Source organism: Mytilus edulis, chromosome 2 (genome assembly GCF_963676685.1).
Source record: "Mytilus edulis chromosome 2, xbMytEdul2.2, whole genome shotgun sequence".
Lineage (NCBI taxonomy): Eukaryota > Metazoa > Mollusca > Bivalvia > Mytilida > Mytilidae > Mytilus > Mytilus edulis.
In genome coordinates this window covers 92,551,186-92,576,477 of record NC_092345.1, presented here as the reverse complement: position 1 = coordinate 92,576,477, position 25,292 = coordinate 92,551,186, and the positions used below count along the sequence as shown (strand labels likewise).

The 25,292-nt window shown below is 31.8% G+C and overlaps 1 protein-coding gene across 6 annotated transcripts in view; it reads right to left on the bottom strand.

Moving 5' to 3' along the window:
- LOC139513418 (coiled-coil domain-containing protein CG32809-like) overlaps positions 1–24,316 on the bottom strand; it is a 92,377-nt gene extending 68,061 nt beyond the window's left edge. For 2 of the 6 annotated variants that reach the window (XM_071301866.1, XM_071301869.1), the window contains exon 1: positions 24,066–24,316. In XM_071301866.1, coding sequence (XP_071157967.1) covers positions 24,066–24,261 — 196 coding nt within the window. In that variant the 5' untranslated portion in view covers positions 24,262–24,316. Of the gene's footprint in view, positions 1–4,537; positions 4,873–12,353; positions 12,705–24,065 lie in introns of those variants that run through there. The other 4 variants (XM_071301867.1, XM_071301865.1, XM_071301868.1 and 1 more) reach the window with 3 other exon arrangements.
- Between the last annotated feature and the right edge of the window lie 976 nt (positions 24,317–25,292).

Here is a 25,292-nt window from a genome sequence, read left to right as displayed (position 1 = left end):
CAAAAGTTAAGAATCTACATACACAGTCATGACAGTTAGATTCGGCATATCAAAGAACCCCAATTATTCAATTTTGATGAAATCAAACAAAGTTTAATTTTGGACCCTTTGGGCCCCTTATTCTGTTGGGACCAAAACTCCCAAAATCAATACCAACCTTCCTTTTATGGTCATAAACCTTGTGTTTAAATTTCATAGATTTCTATTTACTTATACTAACGTTATGGTGCGAAAACCAAGAAAAATGCTTATTTGGGTCCCTTTTTGGCCCCTAATTCCTAAACTGTTGGGACCTAAACTCCCAAAATCAATACCAACCTTCCTTTTGTAGTCATTAACATTGTGTTTAAATTTCATTGATTTCTATTTACTTAAACTAAAGTTATTGTGCGAAAACCAAGAATAATGCTTATTTGGGCCCTTTTTTGGCCCCTAATTCCTAAACTGTTTAAACCAAAACTCCCAAAATCAATCCCAACCGTTCTTTTGTGGTCATAAACCTTGTGTCAAAATTTCATAGATTTCTATAAACTTAAACTAAAGTTATAGTGCGAAAACCAAGAAAATGCTTATTTGGGCCCTTTTTGGCCCCTAATTCCTAAAATGTTGGGACTAAAACTCCCAAAATCAATACCAACCTTCCTTTTGTGGTCATAAACCTTGTGTTAAAATTTCATAGATTTCCATTCACTTTTACTAAAGTTAGAGTGCGAAAACTAAAAGTATTCGGACGACGACGACGCAGACGACGACGCCAACGTGAAAGCAATATACGACGAAAAAATTTTCAAATTTTGCAGTCGTATAAAAACAACAGCAGAGGGTCACCAACAGGTCTTCAATGTAGCGAGAAATTCCCGCACCCGGAGGCGTCCTTCAGCTGGCCCCTAAACAAATATATACTAGTCCAGTGATAATGAACGCCATACTAATTTCCAAATTGTACACAAGAAACTAAAATTAAAATAATACAAGACTAACAAAGGCCAGAGGCTCCTGACTTGGGACAGGCGCAAAAATGCGGCGGGGTTAAACATGTTTGTGAGATCTCAACCCTCCCCCTATACCTCTAACCAATGTAGTAAAGTAAACGCATAACAATATGCACATTAAAATTCAGTTCAAGAGAAATCCGAGTCCGATTGTCAGAAGATGTAACCAAATAAAATAAACAAAATGACAATAATACATAAATAACAACAGACTACTAGCAGTTAACTGACATGCCAGCTCCAGACTTCAATTAAACTGACTGAAAGATTATGATTTCATCATATGAACATCAGGCAAGTATTTCATAATTTCTAACCAGGTGCTCCGCAGGGCGCAGCTTTATACGACCGCAGAGGTCGAACCCTGAACAGTTGGGGCAAGTATGGACAAAACATTCAAGCATGATACAGCTCTGAATTTGGATTGTGATCAAATTTTTGACATTACATGGTTTTTTTTTACACAAAACAAATGCCAAGATTTTACAAATCAATTAAAGATTTCTTCTTCAAACTTTTTAAATCTAAAATTAAATAGTTGACACAGCATAGGTTTCTGACACAGAATGAATGTGATCTAATGAACTTAAAAGGTTTTTTTTGCCTTTGAGCAATTCACTATGCTGTTGAATATTAATCCTCTCAAAAAAATGTTTGAAGAAATTTTCTTTTTATTTATGAAATCTGAAATGAGAAAAATTTAACCCCCCCCCCCTTTTTTTTCACATCCCTGTTTCCCTTTTTCAAAACTGATATCAATTCAAATTTCTAATGGAGTTTGCAACAATAACTACTCATTTAAATACATCATAAAATATTAAGATGTAAAAAAACTGCTTGTTATCACTGAATGGTAAAGATTATTTAAATTTATCAGTTGGTAGTAAAAAGTGTATATACATTGTATATTGTATATAACAAAGATTTAAGTTGATTCTGGACAAAGAAAGATAACTCCAATTAAAAAAAATTCTTGCTATTGCACAATATTGTGCAATAGGATATTTCTTGCTTACTATTCTGGACAAAGAAAGATAACTCTAATTAAAAAAAAATTTGCTATTTCACAATATTGTGCAATTAGATATTTCTTGCCATTGCACAATACTGTGCAATTGAAAAGACTTGCTATTGCACAATACTTAATATAATAATTTTAGATCCTGATTTGGACCAACTTGAAAACTGGGCCCATAATCAAAAATCTAAGTACATGTTCAGATTCAGCATATCAAAGAGGCCCAAGAATTCAATTTTTGTTAAAATCAAACTTAGTTTAATTTTGGACCCTTTGGACTTTAATGTAGAATTTGAAATTTGAAAACAGGACCAAAAATGAAGAATCTACATACACAGTTAGATTTGGCATATCAAAGAACCCCAAGGATTCAATTTTTGATGAAATCAAACAAAGTTTAATTTTGGACCCTTTGGACCTTAATGTAGACCAATTTGAAAACTGGACCAAAAAACTTCAATAATCAAGAATCTAAGTACATTTTTAGATTCAACATATCAAAGAACCCAACCGATTCATTTTTTGTCAAAATCAAACTAAGTTTAATTTTGGACCCTTTGGACCTTAATGTAGACCAATTTGAAAACGGGACCAAAAGTTGAGAATCTACATATACAGTTAGATTCGGCATATCAAATAACCCCAATTATTCAATTTTGATGAAATCAACAAAGTTTAATTTTGGACCCTTTGGGCCCCTTTTTCCTAAACTGTTGGGACCAAAACTCCCAAAATCAATACCAACCTTCCTTTTATGGTCATAAGCCTTGTGTTTAAATTTCATAGATTTGTATTTACTTATACTAACGTTATGGTGCGAAAACCAAGAAAAATGCTTATTTGGGTCCCTTTTTGGCCCCTAATTCCTAAACTGTTGGGTCCTAAACTCCCAAAATCAATACCAACCTTCCTTTTGTGGTCATAAACATTGTGTTTAAATTTCATAGATTTCTATTTACTTAACCTAAGGTTATTGTGCAAAAACCAAGAAAAATGCTTATTTGGGCCCTTTATTGGCCCCTTATTCCTAAACTATTGAAACCAAAACTCCCAAAATCAATCCCAATCTTTCTTTTGTGGTCATAAACCTTGTGTCAAAATTTCATAGATTTCTATTAACTTAAACTAAAGTTATGGTGCGAAAACCAAGAACATGCTTATTTGGGCCCTTTTTGGCCCCTAATTCCTAAAATGTTGTGACCAAAACTCCCAAAATCAATACCAACCTTCCTTTTATGGTCATAAACCTTGTGTTAAAATTTCATAGATTTCTATTCACTTTTACTACAGTTAGAGTGCGAAAACTAAAAGTATTCGGACGCCGGACGACGACGACGACGACGACGACGCCGACGCCAACGTGATAGCAATATACGACGAAAATTTTTTCAAAATTTGCGGTCGTATAAAAATCAGGAAATTTGTGATATTCTATAAAGTTATGACTTGCTTTCCACCCATAGAAGCGATTTGACATAGAAAATCAGACTGTCTTATCTATTCAAAAAGTTATACAATGGGTGGATAATCTGTCAAACAACTTTATTGGAAAAAAATCACTTCTAAAGTATCCTACCAGCAAACTTAATTGCATAAAAGTATAAAAATATATTCAATATTGATTATAAAAAGTTTGCTGTTAACTAGAAATTCATCATGCAAAACTTTCATGGGTATTTTTATGTTGAGACACAGATAGATAGGCAGATGAGAAATTAGCTTTTGAGGCACCATAAGGACGGTATTGGAAGGGGATATCATGGCAGCAAAGCTTTTTCAATCAAAATAATAAACTTGTGAAACACAGATTTGATTTGCCTGTATGTGATTTTGATAGGAAAATGCTCTATATATATATGCAATATATTCAAAGTCAATGAACTGTAATTGAAGGTACAAGGCCAAAACATCTCAAAAGAAATTAGACATGAAAATGCCAATTACGGTGACAACTGCATACCAAATATTGTTAATATATTATAAGTGATTCTCCTTAAAATTTGACATGTAAATTAGACAGATATAAATTTCCAATCAATGCATGAACTGATTTTATTAGTCAGATCCAAACAGTTGCTTATCCACCTTCTGCCACACAGGTATAAATATTAATCGAGAGACAAGTGTCAGTTTTTAATAAGCTTATTGTTACTGATGTTTTTACTATACTGTGAATTTCCTTGACATTTGACCTCACAAGACAAGCACGACTTACTTATTGAAGCCTATAAACTTTTCTCAATCAATGTTTTAGTTTTTGCTATTGAAAATTCATAGTTACAACTTAATATCCTCATTTAACCAAAATGACTGAGCTTCCAAGTAAAAAAACATTACACAAGCCTCTCAATGCAAATCCTTACAAAGTCAAATTCAATCTGTCTATCACATTTCAGACTTCAGAAATTCAAATTACTTTCATTGCTACATTTACCACAATAGCTGGTAACCCATGTCATAATGGGCCAGCCTACAATCAATATCAATGATTTCTACACTTGAATGCAATAAAACGTAATTTACTTACCTCTTGTGAAATCCATGATTTGACAGACAACTCATCCTACATTCTCAACATCATATGTTATAGATCTATCATAGAAGATAAGCCATTATGTCTATCACTAAATGTAATTCAGAACTCTACTTAGTATTTTCAATTGTCACCTGGGAGCTATAACTGTTTTATTCAATAAGTCGTTTTTATAGTCCGATCAATAAGAAATAAATAAAGACACATTTTCTACAGTTGATTTACTATTATACATTTTTTAGCATGTAACTAACTTTTTTTAGAAATCATGCATCAAATTCTTCTTTTTTGTAAATGTTATGTAACAATTTCAACACTTGAGTAATTCAACTTATCACTAAATGTTTTCTTGATAGTTAGTATTAATCCAAGAATCTAAACTTTGTAAAACTCCCAAATTATGGATAATTATAACACAATAATTGTACCAGTTGAACTTGCACATCAATCATCAATAGTCTATCAACAATGTCAACAGAATATGTTAACATGAATCATCTCAATGACCATATAAAGAATTGGTCAGCTAATCCAATTATTGACTATTCTAATATCGGCCACTAGTTGATAGCTAATATCTTACAGGGGGAAGATAGATTCAAACATCTGTCACTAAGCCTTTCAATTTCTCAATACAATCACTACATCCAATTCAATTACTCATATAAATCACATATAGAAATTAAATTATGAATTCATATAGTCCTAATACAATGGCCCAAAATATTAAGTGACAATGCAACAGACTTTTTTATAATAGTACATCTCCACACATATTCACACCTTTACCAGTGAATGCATGAGGCTATACAATTTATAACTTTAAAATCATACACCAATTGAAGCATAATAAATTGACAAATAAACATCTGCTTTACTATAGTATTTCACCTGATCAGGGTCAATCTGGGTTCAAGGCCATGCTGAACTGTCACATTTCATTAGTTACAAAGTATCTCAGAATTGGGTTAAAGGGTATGGTTTGGTTTTGGTGCATTTTGCACTTAAATAAATTAAGTCAAAATAGGACACTGTGACATTTCATTTACTGTATCTATATTCTAAAAAGGAAAACATGTTTGCCATGTTTTTCACTCAGGTTTTTCATGACACTGCACTTCACTAAGTCATCATATTGTACTAACATTGTCAGATCAGCAAAAAATATCAACCATGTAAATTATGTGCAGTGTATTTTTCTTCATAAATTTAGTGGTAAAATTTGGTAAGTATAATATATTGAAGCCACTACAAGCCATCAATACATATGTTGGAAATAAATATTGGGTACAATTTTGTTGATAATATTTTAAAGTTTATCTTTACTGGTTATATTTCTCTGAAGTAAGTGCTGTAAGGAAAGGACTTTAACCATCAGCGAAGTTTCTTTGATAAGCACATAAGCCTACATGTACAGTCACCAATGGAATAAATTTTAAGAAAATCAACGAAAAACTGACAAAAAAAAGACTCATTTTTGCGGATTTATCTCCCCTTCCAATGTTAAATTTCCATAGAAAATTAAAAATGCTGATTTTGAGTTTTCTCAAGTTAGATTTTATGGGACTTATGTCTGTGTATATTTAGGGCTTAATGTTATAGATAAAAACTAAAACATTTTCTGTTGCAATTAGTTTGAGGTTAAAACTTAGTTTGACTGGACTAATAGTTGAGTCGTTGGCAACTATACAAGGAGAGGAACCGGAAGATACCAAAGGTAAATTCAAACTCATGAGTCAAATGAACTGATAACTACGATAGTGTATTCTAACTGCAGAAAGTTTGCATCACTACAGTAATTTTCCAAAATATGAACATTAAAATTCCAATTCCTGTAAATTCATATCATAATATAAATTAACAGACTGATAGCTTTTTGGAAGGATTTACTTGTATTTTTGCCTCCTTTTTATGCCCCATTTATGGGCATTATGTTTTCTGGTCTGTGCGTCCGTCCGTCTGTTAGATGGTCTTTTTACTATTGTTGTTCTTTAATACTGGTATTGGAAACATGAAACTTAAATGTTACACAAACACAGAATATTTTTTTGATAAATTAAAATTACTAAGATAAACCATAAATACTATAACATATGGGTTTTGCTCATTGTTGAAGGTTTATCGGTGACCTGCTATCGTTTTCTCATTGGCAATCATACCACATTTCCATATTCCATAGGATGGATTTGCCTCATCTAGCGAAAAAATAAACCAGATTACCAACAACTTTGATAAAATAAAAAGAAATGAAAGAACAAAAATTATTGAAGTTAGGTAACCAATGGATAACTGTACCTACTGGTTTGGGACATTAACATAAACTACGTGTCTTGGTTGAAAATTTTTGCGAGAGCTAAATCCTCCGTTTAACAGGACAAAGGACAATGATGTAACCACACAACCCAATTGGAAAGACATTGAGTCAATAGATCATACCGAGCACAACATCATCAAATAAAAAGACCTGAAGGGACACAAAAGTAGCTATCTCAGAAGAGAAGCAGTACTGAAAGCTTTGTTCAAAGTATCAATCAGTATACCTCCAAAATATTTAGTGTAAAGACATCATACATCAATTACAAAGTTAGAAGTTGATCTGCTGATTGAGAAATCATGCTTTTCTGAAAGTGAAAGATCTCATCCTAAGTTTGTACTATTTACCTACTTCATGGGCATAGTGGAAAACTTGGTTAATGCATTAGGATTATAAATTTGCATGTAGAATTTCAATATAGAAAATAAATTATTACATTTCACTTGTCAGTGTAACAAACTTCAGAACCACTAGATAGCATGTATAATGACATTAACTTTCAATTGCTAAATAATGGAACATCAATTATCAACTTCTATCAGAAAATCTAAATCCAATATAGAATGGAAACTTAATTTACTGAAGAAACTAGGACATGATGGCATGAAGAAAACCTATTTACAATTACAGAAAGTCTGCGTAAATTGGAAAAGTAAGATGCTGTTGAAAATCAGTAAACTCTGAAAGGAAAAACTAGAGGCTCTAAAGAGCCTGTGTCGCTCACCTTGGTCTATGTGCATATTAAACAAAGGACACAAATGGATTCATGGACAAAATTGTATTTTGGTGATGGTGATGTGTTTGAAGTTCTTACTTTACTGAACATTCTTGCTTCTTACAATTATATCTATAATGAACTTTGCCCATTAGTAACAGAGAAAACTATTTGGTAAAAATTTACATAAATTTACCAAATTAATGAAAACTGTTAAAAATTGACTATAAAGGGCAATAACTCCTTAAGGGGTCAATTGACCATTTAGGTCATATGGACTTATTTGTAGATCTTACTTTGATGAACATTATCGCTGTTTACAGTTTATCGCTATCTATAATAGTATTCAAGATAATAATCAAAAACAGCAAAATTTCTTTAAAAATTACCAATTGGAGGGCAGCAACCCAACAACCGGTTGTCCAATTCATTTGAATATTTCAGGGCAGATATATATTGACTTGATTAACAATTTAACTCCTTGTCAGATTTCCTCTAAATGATTTGGTTTCAGAGTTATAAGCAAAAAACTACATTTTACCCCTGTTCTATTTTTAGCCGTGGTGGCCATCTTGGTTGGATGGCCAGGTCATCGGACACATTTTTCAAACAAGGTACCTCAAAGATGATTGTGGCCAAGTTTGAATTAATTTGGCCCAGTAGTTTCAGAGGAGAAGATTTTTGTAAAAGATAACTAAGATTTACGAAAAATGGTTAAAAATTGACTATAAAGGGCAATAACTCCTAAAGGGGTCAACTGACCATTTCGGTTATGTTGACTTATTTGTAAATCTTACTTTGATGAACATTATTGCTGTTTACAGTTTATCTCTATCTATAATAATATTCAAGATAATAACCAAAAACAGCAAAATTTCCTCAAAATTACCAATTCAGGGGCAGCAACCCAACAACAGGTTGACCTATTCATCTGAAAATTTCAGGGCAGATAGATCTTGACCTGATAAACATTTTTACTCCATGTCAGATTTCCTCTAAATGTTTTGGTTTTTGAGTTGTAAGCCAAAAACTGCATTTTACCCCTATGTTCTATTTTTAGCCGTGGCGGCCATCTTGGTTGGTTGACCGGGTCACGCCACACATTTTTTAAACTACATACCCCAAAGATGATTGTGGCCAACTTTGGATTAGTTTGGCCCATTAGTTTCAGAGGAGAAGATTTTTGTAAAAGATTACTTAGATTTATGAAAAATGGTTAAAAATTGACTATAAAGGGCAATAACTCCTTAAGGGGTCAACTGACCATTTCGGTCATGTTGACTTATTTGTAAATCTAACTTTGCTGAACATTATTGCTGTTTACAGTTTATCTCTATCTATAATAATATTCAAGATAATCCCCAAAAACGGCAAAATTTCCTCAAAATTACCAATTCAGGGGCAGCAACCCAACAACAGGTTGACCGATTCATCTGAAAATTTCAGGGCAGATAGATCTTGACTTGATAAACATTTTTACCCCACATCAGATTTCCTCTAAATGCTTTGGTTTTTGAGTTATAAGCCAAAAACTGCATTTTACCCCTATGTTCTATTTTTAGCCGTGGCGGCCATCTTGGTTGGTTGACCGGGTCACGCCACACATTTTTTAAACTAGATACCCCAAAGATGATTGTGGCCAAGTTTGGATTAATTTGGCCCAGTAGTTTCAGAGGAGAAGATTTTTGTAAAAGATTACTTAGATTTATGAAAAATGGTTAAAAATTGACTATAAAGGGCAATAACTCCTAAAGGGGTCAACTGATCATTTCGGTCATGTTGACTTATTTGTAAATCTAACTTTGCCGAACATTATTGCTGTTTACAGTTTATCTCTATCTATAATAATATTCAAGATAATAACCAAAAACAGCAAAATTTCCTCAAAATGACCAATTCAGGGGCAGCAACCCAACAACGGGTTGACCGATTCATCTGTAAATTTCAAGGCAGATAGATCTTGACCTGATAAACATATTTACCCCATGTCAGATTTCCTCTAAATGCTTTGGTTTTTGAGTTATAAGCCAAAAACTGCATTTTACCCCTATGTTCTATTTTTAGCCGTGGCGGCCATCTTGGTTGGTTGACCGGGTCACGCCACACATTTTTTAAACTAGATACCCCAATGCTGATTGTGGCCAAGTTTGGTTCAATTTGGCTCAGTAGTTTCAGAGGAGAAGATTTTTGTAAAAGTTAACGACGACGGACGACGGACGACAGACGACGGACGACGACGGACGCCGGACGCAAAGTGATGGGAAAAGCTCACTTGGCCCTTCGGGCCAGGTGAGCTAAAAAGTGTTATTGTGTAAAGTAAACTCATGACCCAATACTTAACAAATCCAAAAGCAAAGGAAAAATGCCTTTAATGATGTTCTGCCCATATTGATAGTTTTTTCATAATTTCTTGCATTTACAATATTTTTTTGCAAACTACTAAGTATTGTACTAACAAACTTTCTTTTCAAAATCTAGTGAAGAACACAAGTTTAAAATCAGGCAAAATACACTAAACTGAACTCTCAACACACTTCAAAGAAAGCTCTGGCAAATTACAGCAATTATTTATAATAACTCTTTTCTATAGCTTTATTCCTTAATAAAATCTATATAGAACTCAAAACACTAATTTCATTCTACTTGTAAATTTATACAGAACTTTGAAGTAGCTCTTCAGTACTGACCTACAGTAATTATAATGGTTTCTGTCATAGTAACTGGATAATGGTTGGTTTTATGCAAGATTTTGGAAAGAGTTTTTAATAGAGGAAAATGCTTTTCCTATACTGTTGTTTACTGTACTTCCTTTGGCAATTCCACTAATCACTATCACAAAAGTAAAGGGTTAAAATCTATTAAAATATCAAGTTGATTGCTTGATTGTTGGTGTTTAGTGCCACCACTGTCAGAACTATTGGCTATTATAACCCTGTCAGTCCAGATTTGGATATTCTCTAAACAGTCACTACTTGGTATTTGATCTTTCTATATGTTTTGACCATAAGATGACTGATAAATCTAAACTAATTACTAGCCGCCATGACTTATGTTTTATAAAATGAGTGCACCCATCCCCACCACAACCCCCCTTTTAATTATTTTCAGTATCAACCTGAATTATCTGTAAGTTTAGTATTAACTTTACTCTTTGTTATCTAAAACAATGATTTTATGTAATGTTTAATATGTTATCAAATCGGAAAGAATTTCAAGATGACCTAAGTTACAGTATATGTATTTTTTCAATGGAAAAACAGAAGAATGTTGGAATCTTACATGTTCAATCAAGCCTTAAGGAGGCTCGCGGGTATAAGATTTTCAGAAAAAAAATTTACATTTATTTTTCATTACAAATTTTATTAATTACCTTTAGTAGTTGTTACTTTATCATATGGTACAAAAATCTTTCCAAAAAATCAATATGTGTTGGCCCCAGGTGACTTAAAATGTAGATATCATTGAAAAAGCTCCAAATTATACCCCTTTGGTGCAAAAATGCCATTTTTTAGCATTAAAATTGAAATATCTATTTAAACTCATCGGTGACCTATATTTGTTATTGTTGTTTTCGAATAAGCTGTACATAAACTAAATAATTGTAAAATTTAAGTGATTTCTGTAATTTAGTTCTTTCTTTTATTTCGATATTACCGCTATTTCTCCTATTTGTTCAACAGAAAAAAAAGGACATTAACAAAAATGTATGCTTCTTTCGAAGGCAGATTGTGAGCGTAAATGAACGGTGACCCCATTTTTTTATTTCATTTTTCTATTAAGTATAAGATAAAGTTTATTCATAGAAAAATATAGCGAAATCCTATATTAAATTAAAAAAATGATTTAGACCCGTGAGCCCCCTTAAAAGTAACTTTTTTAATCGGATGTTGGATGTCATTAAATGTAATTGGATAGTCTGACATTTATCATGCTTATGTCCTAAAGTAAGGTCAAACTCCTGTTAGGACCTTTTCTAAATCATTTTGCGTTAATCATAATATCATAGTGTAAATTAGATATACCCCCATAGTACTGGCCCTCCAGGGTATATCTTCTACAAAATGACAAAGGTGACACACTATCAGAGAATGAGTCTGCATGGAAATTCCTTTATAAATCAATATTTTGTAATCAAAATCAAGACAGATAGACCATAGTCATCACAGGCATTTATCTTATCTGTTCTGTTTCACCTATTGGGATCAAAGATACATCTATTGATTGCTGTCATTAATGCATGTGCTGCAGGTAAAATTACCAAGAATTACTAAGGACTGTGCCATTACCTGTAAATAACACCAATCTCTTAGGAATGTCTGAATGTTCTTCAAGGGAGGAGGCATCAATACAGACATTCAAATCCAATCTTTGGAAATGCATCAAACTTAAGTTCTGATTGGTTTATGATAAAATGTTTGAAACCAAAATTTCTATACATAACAACAAGAGGCTCCGATGGCAACCATTATACTTAAGTTGAGTTTTGTGTCATACAATTAATTTGAGAAATTAGTTCAACTAAAATGACACACCAAAGAGTAAAATTTCCAGTACAGTGACAAGCTTTAAATTTTCAATGGCTACACAATATAATCTTGTTTTAATTTCTGTAGGATATGTAGGATATACATTAAGAGCCTGAACTTTAAAAATATGCTCATATTGCTAAATTGAAATGATTATTTTTGTTTAAAAAAAAATAATTTCCCAACCTTTAATATTTACTACGAGAAACCCTTTTTTCAAACCAAAAATACAATAGAAAGCTGAAAAGTATATACCTCCACAATATTTGTATGGCGACACTGGTCCTGACGACGGTATACCATGACGCAGCCTGGGAGACAAACTAGCACTTCTGGAATGTGCAGCATCCTTTGAAGAACGCTTTGGAGATGATTTTTTCTGCTTTGATGTTTTGGACTTTTTGAATAGAGTTGGAATTTTACTTTTCTCAGGAGATTTTTTATGTCGGTCATATTCCTCCATAGTTTAGAGATTGTTCTTCGTAACTCAGGTGAATGATCGTTTCCAGGTGTACACAGACGATAACTTCCACATGATCACTTATTCTATGTGCAACATTCTTCACTTTATAAAATACCTCACTTTATTCAATTATTAATAACCAGAATAAACACGCATTAAGGTTATTGATTTTGAAAATCAATCAGACTGCTTTTAACACAAAAACAGTTATATTTCCATCCGAATCATTTACAAAAATCATCAAGTTTTTTATTACTATGAATACATGTTAAAAATTCCAATTAAGTATTTACTCCAATAATTCCATCATCACATATCCTTATAATTTAATTCCACCACAACAAATCCTTATAATTTTTCTATTCCATAAGTCAAGAAAAATGTTTCAAGACAGAAATCATCAGTCAATAATTTTAACAATAAATGTTTTATGAATTTCCAGTTTTAATCATCACTTGACTGCAGCATAGTTACTATGATAATGTATTGCCCAGACGAAAGTTACAAAATGTCTATAGAATTCATTTCTTTCAAGACACACATTATGTTTACCTGATCATGAATGTTTAAACATCGTACAAATGATGGAAATCAATTTGAAAAAAAATCTGTAAATATACCAAAAACACAAAATTCAATTAAATAATATGAGTGCAAGCACTTTTCCTTTTTTTGGCATACAGGCCAGCTAGGCTGTTATTAACATATCTATGTTTGAAGGATAATGTAATCCTTTGTATGTTATAAGAGATGTCGATTATCCACCTTATATCAGAATGCATTAAAAAAACTCCCCATCAATAAAAGTCAATGCTTCACTGGCAATACTAGGTGTTTTCCAATTATATCTAAAAATAGCACAGCTTAACTTCTCAGCTTTCAATTTAAAAAAATTAAAACGCATCATTTATCGACACACACATAAGCAAAAATCTATAACTGAATAATTACATATTTATCTTCAACAAGTTAATGGAAATGCATGTGTAATATGTCATAAAGCATACTAAAGTGCTCTTATAGACTAACTAGGGAGTCATATTTACTGAGGCTGGGATTTGGTATAGAAGGCAAAATTTACCCAAGCAGAAATATTGTATATGGTTTTGAGGTAGTAAGTATATGGTTTTGAGCTAGTTACTAAGAATGTACAAGTACAACTACACAATTCCTCAGTGTAAAGACTAGTGATATAAACTACAAACTATAAGATCTGATTTGACTAAAACCTTTACTTTTACAAGCTAAAAATACATACAATTAAAGGATCTAAAACGAATAACAAATTTAACAAACTCCATGGTAAATTCAAAATGGGAAAGTCCATAAAAAGCTGACAAAATCAAACATTTTCATATCAAATAAAGAATGGGAATTTGAATTTGAATATTTGACTTGGTACAGACATTGAAAATGATGGGTTAAGCCTAGTATTATAGCTAGCTATACATATTACTTGAATGAGTTGTTCCCCATACAGCAGTTACCCTAGCAGAAAACTGTAACATCTATCTTTATTTTTATAAGAAAGACGCAGCTTAGCTGGATCAACAAGATGAACTGTTATATCAATCAACGACCATAACTCCTGAATAATGAGAGAGATTCTTTTTTTTTACCTCAATTTTATCATTAGTAACAACATCTAAAAGTCTAAAAAAAAAATGGTTGAAAGGTCAAAAGTTACTGCACAGAACCAGTTGCTGAGGCCACTTGCCTTGACCTTGCACAGTCCTTCCAATCTTGCTCATACCATTTCCTCATGCAATGGCTACAATAATACTAACTACTATATTTTTGCCTTCAAGAAAATCTTAGGCAGACAGAATTTGCAATCTCACAAGACAGTCAGATGGACAGGACGACTAAAAGAAAGACAGATGAATAAATAAATTTTGAAAACCACCTTTGTACTTTCATCATGGAGGTATCATGTATGATAATGTAAATTTTATTGCTCTAGCAACATTTCCCCCATGTAACACAACTTGACAGGAGTGCTTTTCAACATAACCTTAGTAGACAAATTCACTTATCTGATTTACAGTGTTTGCGCAAAACTAATATGTATATATATATATATTACACAAAAAGAGCAAAAATAATTAACCCAATTACAAATATTTAATCAAGCATTTTAGTGCCAATATCTAACCATATCCAAATCACCTGTACATCATCAAGAAAAGTTTAGTATTAATAAAACAGGATATAACACAAATATGTTTCAAAGCTGATTAGAACAGCATGCCATCTTTTTAATGCAGAACTTTTTAAAATGTCTATGATAGTTTCAATAAAATTGTTTGAAAATTATAAATGAGATTTGTATTGTATATATAGTTAACGATTCTAAATCCTCATCTTTGAAACCCAGCTAATACTTTGTTATACCAGACAAGCTTGTCTCCTACATAAGGCTTATCAGTAGAAGGAGCTGGTTACACAAAATATGTACCTTCATTCATAATTTTTTATGAAAGAAGACAAAGTTCCTAAGTCTGGAAAAATGGGGAAAAAATCCTCAATCAATACCAATAATTAACAGGAGCACATGTCCAACAATCTTTCTGAGAAGTATCGGTAATCTTGGTTGAAAACCTTAGCAGGAGTCAATGACACAAATAAGGTTCCCACTTTTCACTCAACCATCAATCCCTCCACCGTTCCAACATCAACAAAGTTAAAGGGAGTTTTAGACTTCATCCAACTATGCCAAAAATAACATGTTACAATTCAACATCTACAACAATTAACGGTAATTTTAACTCATCATGTTTGAAGGGTTTTCTCTATTAACCATCTGGATATAAACTAAAGCTTAGTACATCAAAAAGAAAATATAATCATTTTGAAATGATGTAATTAAATCAACAAGATTGAAGAAATCCTCATAACAGCCAATAAAACTTAAATCTTTTTGGGTCAGTGTTTCTCCATCTCTTATACAGAAGAAACTAAATGGCGTTGTAACATAAAATAAACTAAAACTCAACCTGTAGTTACCCCACTTGTTACTCAAAAGCATCAGAAACAAGGTGTTCCAGGAACCTGTATTGTTTATTTGGCACTTTTGTCCAAAATAAATTGATGCATAAAACAGTAAGACATGTGTTTAATTAAACTATGAAGACCACCTAAATCTGTCGTGCTGATAATTTATGGCTCGGCCAAGTTTCTATATAAACAGAAATTGAAAATAAAATGGGTCAACATTTTTTGCCATTTAGATTCTCTATCATCTTTTTTGCAAATATACAAATATAGATAAAAAAAATTGTCTTGCAACATGAATTACTCCTATGAGGGGTCAGTCCATTATTTTTATATAGAGAAATGTTCAGTTTAATAAGGTCTACAAATGGTCAAAATCATAAATAGACCCCTTAAAACAGTTCTTGTACTTTAAGAGTGATTTTCTCTGGGTTTTATTTTCTAAATATAGTACATAGAGAGAATTCTCCAATTGATTGAAGAAATTATCATCAAAATAAGATCTCCAGAGTTTTCTTTACATATAATAGTTTTCAAGATAAGCCACAAATGTGAAAAAGTCTTGTTTCTGCAAACAAACAAAAAGATGCGTTCCCAAGGACAATAACTCCTATTGTATAATATCAACAGACAATTTAGTCCACAATGCCTTTACCTGTAGATTTTATTGTGTTTACAATTTTTAGCTGAAAACTGCAGTTAACCCCTATGTTCAATTTTATCAACAACATCCATGTTTTTTGATGGAACAATTCTTAGATTTCAAGGTGATGGCAAAAGATGGATATGGTGATTAAATAATAAAAAAAGTCTTCTATAATAATAAAAAGGATTGTGCAAATAACTTCAACATTAGTTATGAACTTCTTACATTCAGTTATAACTTTACAAATTGAAAGTACTTATAAGAGCTGGGATATATGAGCCAAGAGGAGTACAATGTCGTATTTAATTAGAATTTGCTAAAAACAGCTCATACTAGTCTTCTCAAGCAACAAAAGTTGGTATGAAATCAATTCTTTGTAAATTAGTCATTGAATAGCAATATCCCATTAGTCTTTGTCAAAGATCAATTTCCCATTAGTCTATCACTTTATGCAGTACATATAGATAATGAAACTGTCTCATAAATAGAATGCAGACTAAGAGTAGGTTACATACTGTCATTATTAACATACTGGTAATAACTGCACACAGATTTTCTCCATTACAGAAGATTTCTGAATGATCTGTTTTAGATTACTGTTAAGCTACATTTGCTGAGAAGAATAAAAGAACAGCATTCCCATGTCCCTTATCTCATGTCCAAGGGCAATAACTCTAATATTATATTTTGGAGTTCTTTTATATTTTAAAAGAATATCCTACAAGAAATGAAGGCAAGAGTTATGACTGCCATGACCAACTAACCATTAAAGACAAAAAAGTTTTAATAAGACTATTTGCCAATTCAGAGAGTGACACTGTAATTATAGAACCATATTTTATGAGTTGTTTCCCTTAGAAGGGACATAACTTTTTTCAACAAGTCCTAGTTGAAATATCATGTTTACTCTAACGTTTGCCTTTTTACTACTGTTGCCTGTATTTAAAGGGAAACTTCGCAAAAAAATCAAAAATTGATATTATGTTCATTCTGTATAAAAATGCTCAAATTCATAGATATTAAAGTTTTATTCCGCTAGATAAGCGATCACCATCGATTTTAAATTTAGAGTATCAATTCTTTACGATCCGCCATTTTGTCTTCTTTCCCGATGAATAAAAACGATATGTCTATAAACCACAAAGAAACAAAACTACAGTAACCGATGTAGTCGTAATTGCGTGTCGATTTCTTGTCAATCGTACGGTTGTTTTATCCGACTAACTAACTTGATACGGAAAATATTCTTACTTTTTTTAAATTACCATGGTCTGTTGTTTTTAAACTGTTGATATTGGAATTTGGTGAAAAGTCAAAGTTGAAATCATAAATAAGTGTTCCGTGAAAATTGTTTTCGAAAATCTAATTTGTTCATAATTCTTTAAAGTAATAAACTTTTTTCAAATATATTTTGATCTTCCCTCATCTGATCACCAGCATGGCTAAAGGTATTACTTCCAAAGGTATTGTGAGGGGTGTGAGGTGACACGTCCAGGTATTCAAGCGATTTCCTGTCGGGCATGCAAGTTCATGCATCGTTTCACTTCTGCAGGTATTGATCAGTGTACACGGCTGATAACTTATAACTTATAACTTTCTATTTTGAACTATCAGATGTATAATATACAACTCTGTCTTACTTGTCATTACTAAACTCATACGCTTGTTTATAAATAACATTTCTGGTGTAAAGAATATAATTCATAAAAATATAAATAATACCCTAAAAATAAGATTTGATGAAATTAAAATCTATTTAAATATTTTTTCCAAGGGTGAATTTGGGAAAATGTAATATATAGTCATTGTCAATAGTGAAGGACAGTTTGGAACAGACCAGAAATATTGATATAAAAAAATGTACGCACTTGCCAACGATTCGTTTATACGACTGGATAGAAAGTTACGGAACTATAGCGCAATTTAAAATATATACATATATACATGTATACATTGAACATAAGAAAAAAAAAATATTTTGAATAAATAGGGGTAAAAGTGTTGTAAATAGACTAGTCCACGTATGCCAACAGTATGTAATCATCGAATGTCGATAGACTATTGTATACCAGAAGAAGAAGAGAACCAATTTGAATTAAATACAGGTCGATGTATAACTTTTGCTTTGGTTCATTGAAGCTGTGGACCTAGTAAAATCACAGATTTATATTTCAATAAGATTGTTCTTGAACAAAGGAAGGAATTCGTCATCACAATTGTTATATATGCCACTGGACGAACACTCATTATCCTCAGGGGATGTGAATATTTTGCTGGGAAACTCTGAGTATCAAAGTTTCAAATTAATTTCGGGATTTATTTTCTTTCTTGGTATTCAATAACAGAAAAAAGAATAAATTACTTGTTCGCTAAATAGGGGTATTCTTGTCAGATAAAAGACTTTTACCGTAGTTATATTTAAAAAAATAGGGAAATATGACATTAAATTGGTTCTGTCTTTTTTTTTAAACATCGTTAAAGAGATGTGTGTCTAAGGTGAACGCCACAGGAACCCTGTAATACTAGTACGAGAGTATAGCTTGTAAACATTCCTTCTCAATAATATGGTTGTATTGGAAATCTTTTCATACAGATTGACAACTCATTGTCCGATATGCATGTAATATTTGCCACATGACGCCCATAGTTCTTTCTACCATCATCATCTTATTCTTTGATATTGCTGTAAACATCGATGGTTCACGCCCAAACAAAATGGCAGCAATGGACCTTCAGAGCTTCTCCGTGTTAAACACTTGTGAAATATATAGACGAAATTTCTGTATTGAAATGAATCTACATCTCACAAACAGGATTTTCAAATAACGATTTTGAGTAATCACATTACAAACTAATATAAACGTATGGAAAAATATAACCATGAAGGAATTTAGTTTTTATCAGACGCAAGAACTCATCACTATATCATAAACGTATACGTATATATATGCATACAGGTTCAAATATCAAGAACAAGCGGTCGATGTCGATAGTCTGTTTTCTAACTGTTCAGAGTTAGACATGTCACTTGTTCATTCTTGGAAGCCTTCATATTCCCCGTCTAACGATGGGAACTCTTTCTGATTGTGTTGACTATAAATGCTTGTATGGTAATTCTGTCGGTTATCTGTACAAGCGGTTGCATTTCCTCTCCTTTCCCAACAAACAAACGAACGAAACGCCACTAGTCTGATTTCTCTGGAGCTCATCCTCAATGGCTCTTATACGTCAGGAAACTTACATGTATACTAATAATGATTGTTTCAAGAACAACGATGTATGGACGAACTATTATAAATTCGTCAATATCAGTTATGCATGACTAAAATATAACTTTTATTACAACTACTGTATTACTTATTTGGATTAATGACGGCTATCATGTTCAACATTGCACAAATATTATCATAGAATTTTTTAAAAAAATCCTCAAAAATCCTAAAAAGAAATAATGCCTTAGCTTAGATAATTGGTATTCTTTTCACAAAAAGTTCGTGTAAATGATTGTCAAATGAATTTATTTATGTAAGAATAAAATGTTAAAAAGAAACTAAAAAAAATCATGCATGTTGTATGTTGTAATTTTTTTGTCAATTAAAAACTTTAAAATTGCAATAGTTTTATTAGCATTTAAACACAGCCAGATTTGAATACAAGTTAAGAAATTCCGTTAAACTCAATGATATCAAACAGATGTACAATGGTATATCAAATTGGGTAATATTGCATTTAGTTTTTATTAAAGATTAAAACTACTATTTTTTGCTTCATATTTGAATCTTTACGCCAATTGCCGCTAAGAAAGTAATCAAAAATTGTTTCCTTTTATTTTTATACACTTTCGGAATTACGAATCAGAATTTTATTTTCAATTAATTTACACAATTTAATTATTGTATCTTTATTCTCATCGTGTATTAAATATTAGTGTATTAACATCGTGACAGCATACTCTTTCTAATACTTTCTGTTTATCCTTTCCAAATAACAACATTTATACCTGTGTACGCTTGAACTCACACCTGCGGCTAAATAGCTACAAGGTAAACGAATTGACCTCAAGCAGAAATATACAGTGACCTTTACAAAATAATATACACACTCTGCTCACACATTAGTTGCATTGAAATGATAATCAAAACAATAACGGTAAATAGTACTCAAATATTTTCAGTTCTATATCAGTAAAAATGTTCAATAAATATTTTATGAAAAAATTCTTAACAATAATTAATTAAATTTATTCAAAAACATTTACTAGAGATAATTTTATAGGAGTTTAATTCAATCAATACAAAACGGTATATGCATATTCATTTTCGTTCATTCTTATATTGTGGTTAATAACTACGACCATTCGTCAGCTGTGCGCTTTTAATTACGTATATTGTCGATAAGCTATAAGAGTTAAACAGATTTTATTTTTTCCCAGAATTCAATAAATCGGGCTAATACGTCACGACCCACTCGAGAATTCAACCAAAAAAGTTACAAATACTTGATTTTCTCCGTTATTAGAAGGAATATAAATTTAAAACTTTGCAAATGTGTTTTTTATGTTAAGATGAACATAATTAGATGATAAGTAAAAAATCGCGGAATTTCCCTTTAACATACATTTTGTAGAGTGCTTAATTTGTGTAATCATTAAGTTTTTCAAATGTTTCAATTACATCTAATCTAGTGTTTAGCTAAAAACTTTATATATCAAGTCATTTTGCAATAAAAATTGGTTAAAATGGATACAGGAAGATGTGGTATGAGTGCAAATGAGACAACTCCCCACCCAAGTCACAATTTATAAAAGTAAACCATTATAGGTCAAGGTACAATATTCAACACCGAGCCTTGGCTAAATGCCTATATTGTACATCAGATTTCAATTTATCATTTAAGTATGCTTTGAATGTGAATTTGTCAAGTTTAGAACCAGTCTACAATTTGGTAAAAAAAAACAATAAAGCTTAGGTTATTCACCTAATACTTTTGATATACTCTACAAAAAATAATATATAACTTATGTCTCCAAGATAAATGGTAAAGGATTAATAATGAAAGAAGGAAAAATTGAAAGGACAGGTGCAATCCTAAAGCTTAAAATTAGAAAGTATGTACCCTTTCCACAGGAGAAAACCTGATGAAATGGATGATACAGCGGATGTGATTGATGAAATGGCTTAACGGAGCCCAAAGACAGGATCTGACTGAAGACCAAATACATGACAGGGAAAATTGAGAACGTGAATTATTTACACACACAGTGAGAGGGAAAGTACTCTGGTTCGTTGTACAAATACTAAAAAATTTACCCCGTAAAATATCATGATGATAAAGTACCTTCCACCATCTATATATCTTGCCAAAATGTGTAGTAAAAAAAACTGACTCCAAGTTTGAAAACGAAACTGTTATCTGACACAAAGTTAGGCCAGTGTGTTCTATAGCAGCAATTGAAACCAAAACAATTTAAAAGGTATAATTGTTATTTAACATCTGTAGCATATAGTCTTGATAGTGTTTGCGAAAAGGGGTAGCATTTTTCTGACTGAATTTATTTAAGAAATTCAGAAAAAAAATATTTTAATGAAGTTAGATCTGATGATGGCTTTGAAATGGTAAGTATTTTCGTTATTCTCTTAATTTAATTTACAATTAAAATTGGACCTTCAGAAAATAAAGAGGACTGTTAACATATATACTTGTTCCCCCTAACAGAAGTTCCACTGGAAACTTTGTTATAAACAATGTCATAATATCTGTTCCTGTTGGAACAAATATTCTATACCATTTATTCCGTTAGGATATTAATTCCAGTGGAAATAATATTCCAGAATATTGTTTCCACTTGGAACTTATATTATGAAGGAACTTCTATTCAATATAAGTATTTTCAGCCAAAGAATTGCCTTCAGTAAATTTGAACCCCCTAGTCAAATTAAATATTAACTGGAACCCAATATATAATGTGAACTTTGGGTTTCTTAATAAACAATTTTCCATATGGCAACAGATAAATTACAATCCAAAAATCCAAAGACTAAAAAGCATGAACAGTAATGCTTTATTAATCAACAGAATGGGTTTATTACAAGAATGTTATGGTCTATCTTTTACCCATCAACAATTCAAACTGTGTTAAATTCTTAGTTAATGATCTGTGTTCATGTAAACTTTATCAAAATGAGAGGTTTTGAAGGTCAAAGGCGGATAACTCTAATGAAAAAAACACTTTTTCAAATGTTTGTACTTCATTTACTTAAATTTGATAGTTCTATAATTTGTTATAGATTTAACTCAATTTTACAAATTGGTTACAATTTATTTGTTGTTTTATCCTTCTTCTCAAGTTCTCACATGTCATGCAAATAGACCCCTCCCAAAATTAACCGGTTTACAGCATAATTCTACTTTTAACTGAATGAAATTCAGAGAACAAGTTTTAACCATTTACAAACAAACTTTTGCACCTGGAAAATAGAAACTAGACAAATAAAATTTAAATTTCTGAATTATGAAATGCATTCATATTTCATAAAATTAAAAGAAAAATTCCTGATTTCAAGATCTTTCAAGATTCTTTTTTTTAGTCCCAAAATATCCATGTTTGGAAAAATGTATGCATCAAATCTATTTTATAACAGAAGAAAATAAAAGCAAAACTCTCTTTAAAGGCAGTGGTCAATAAAGCTTTAATTGTCTGAAAATTTCTTTAAAACTGATGCATTTATCATTTCTAAAGTTTAAAATTGCTTTAAATATGTAAATAAATACAGTATAGATCAACACATATTTTTCAAGAATTTCCTGTCATTTTTAAGCAAAAAATTTTCTTGACAAAACTGCATGTTCCACATTCACAAAATAAAGATTTTCCTGTCTGCCTACCAAATAAAATTTTCTTGTAAGGGTAACCTAGTCCAAAGTTACATAGGGACGTGTCACGTCATAAAATCAAAAATGAGTTTCAAGACTTCGTAATTTGTTGGGACTAGGAGAAACCATTCAATGTCCTGCCTTCTATGATCTTCTATTACTTTATTCTTCTTTAAAGTGGCACTAGCTAGATGTACATATAAAAAAATTAAAATATGACATAATGTTGGGGTTTTTTCAATCATTATTGAAAGTTAAATAGTCAAATAATAATTTGCTTTTAGCAACCAGTATGGTCCAATTTTGTCAAAATAAGCTAAATGATGATTTTTTTCACTTGCTAGTGAATAATTCGACCTCATTGGATCTGTATTCATGCGACCTTCAATTTAAACCCTTACAAATGTAGCTAGAGAAGAGTGGGGGAGGGGGACAGGACCTTTTTAAAGTTTTTATGTGTAAGTGTCTTATTCGACTTTCGGCAGTCTTTGGATGTCAACTCGATAGTTAATTAGATGGTGTCTAGACAAAAAACATCATGATACATATTATCTAGCCTGTGCCTTTTATTTTTTTTTACTTTTCTAATTTTGATATAAATTTTAATACTGTATGTTATCAGAGACATATAATACAATCTAGATGTTATAAATAAAATATAAGAATTTGAGTCAAATCAGTGAACATGAATTTGACTGCCAATGCCCCTTTAAGGGTCCCTAAACTTTAGGGTTAATGTTTATTTATCAATTAAGGTTATGGTTAAATTCAAGGATGAAATTGTTCTAGGTTAAGATGCTATAATGGTAAAGGCTAGCACTAGGTATATGTTTGGGTAAGGTTTTGGATGTATACAGGATAGTATTGGCACTATTGCTCTGTAATTCGTTGGATCAGAGACATATAATGCATTATTATTTATTATATGTCTCTGGTTGGGCCTTAATAACTAAAAGGTACTTCAATTATTCCTGTTTATCAAAGCCCTTACTTTCGTTTTCATCATATTCAGATGTAGAAATAAATGAAGCTGTAGAAATTGGTGATGACAACCCAAATCCACGAATAAAATCAGCATGCGGGACATCTTTTCCTCGTGAGCGAAGTCTTCTGTATTTGTCTCTTCTACTCTCTCGATCCTTTAAGGAATAGTTTGGAACTGGAAGTGGTGACAAGTGTTCGTTCATACCATCTGAACGTTGCTACCCAAACAGGAACTGGATGTACCACCATGCACGTGCTTTCCCGCCAATTTATTAATGATGTCCCAAAGACCGATTTGATTTTTAAAAGTACATATCAGGAGAATGAACCTTTCGAAATAATGTAAACTTACACCACAGATACTTGCAGTCGGGATTCTACTTCGTCAAAACTATCTAGCTAATGAACACCATTTAATAGTTTATGCATTTGATCTACTAAAAACTATTGTCTTAACGGTTTGTCAGGAAGAATTTTTGAAAGTTCAAAAATATCATATAAAAAATATCTAATTGAATAATTTGATCGTGGAAAGGCAGACGACTAAAAAGATAACTTTACCCTAGATAAAACACACAAAAATAGAAGGTTTTTCTAAGTTATGCATTTTTAAGATCCACCAGCAAAATTTGTCGTCATACTGTTCAGGTGAAGATAAGCTAATTTGTCAGTTGGTGCCGAACAAAATATAGAAAGAAGTACTATGATGATAAGAGGCAAGATTTTTTCTTGAACCGTTTGATGAATTTAACACAACACATACTAATGTGCAAGTCGTAAATTTATAAGGAGCAATCATCTTATACATGTAGTTGCTTTTTCGTGTCACGTTTATTTGAGCGACATTAATAAGGCGCTCTATTTCCTTGATTTATTTTCTCACCTTTTTTTTAGTCGCCGTATATCATAGATACGGTCCAGTCAATCTAGCATAAATTTGACTCTAACCTTAAAGTAATTGTAGATTTTTAAAGTTTTAACCTTTAGCATTTACTGATTCCCCAAATATACACAGAAAAAGTTCCACTATCTTACTCGAAGAAGACTAAAAAATCACGATTTAACCCTTATACTGCCAGCGGGCCGATCTGGGCCGATTGACGTTACCTTTAACTGCCAATGGGCCGATCGGGCCGATTGACGTTGTCTTTTTACTGCCAAAGGGCCGATCGGGCCGATTTAGTTGTTCTTTAACTGCCAATGGGCCGATATGGCCGATGGTTAAGGTTAATAA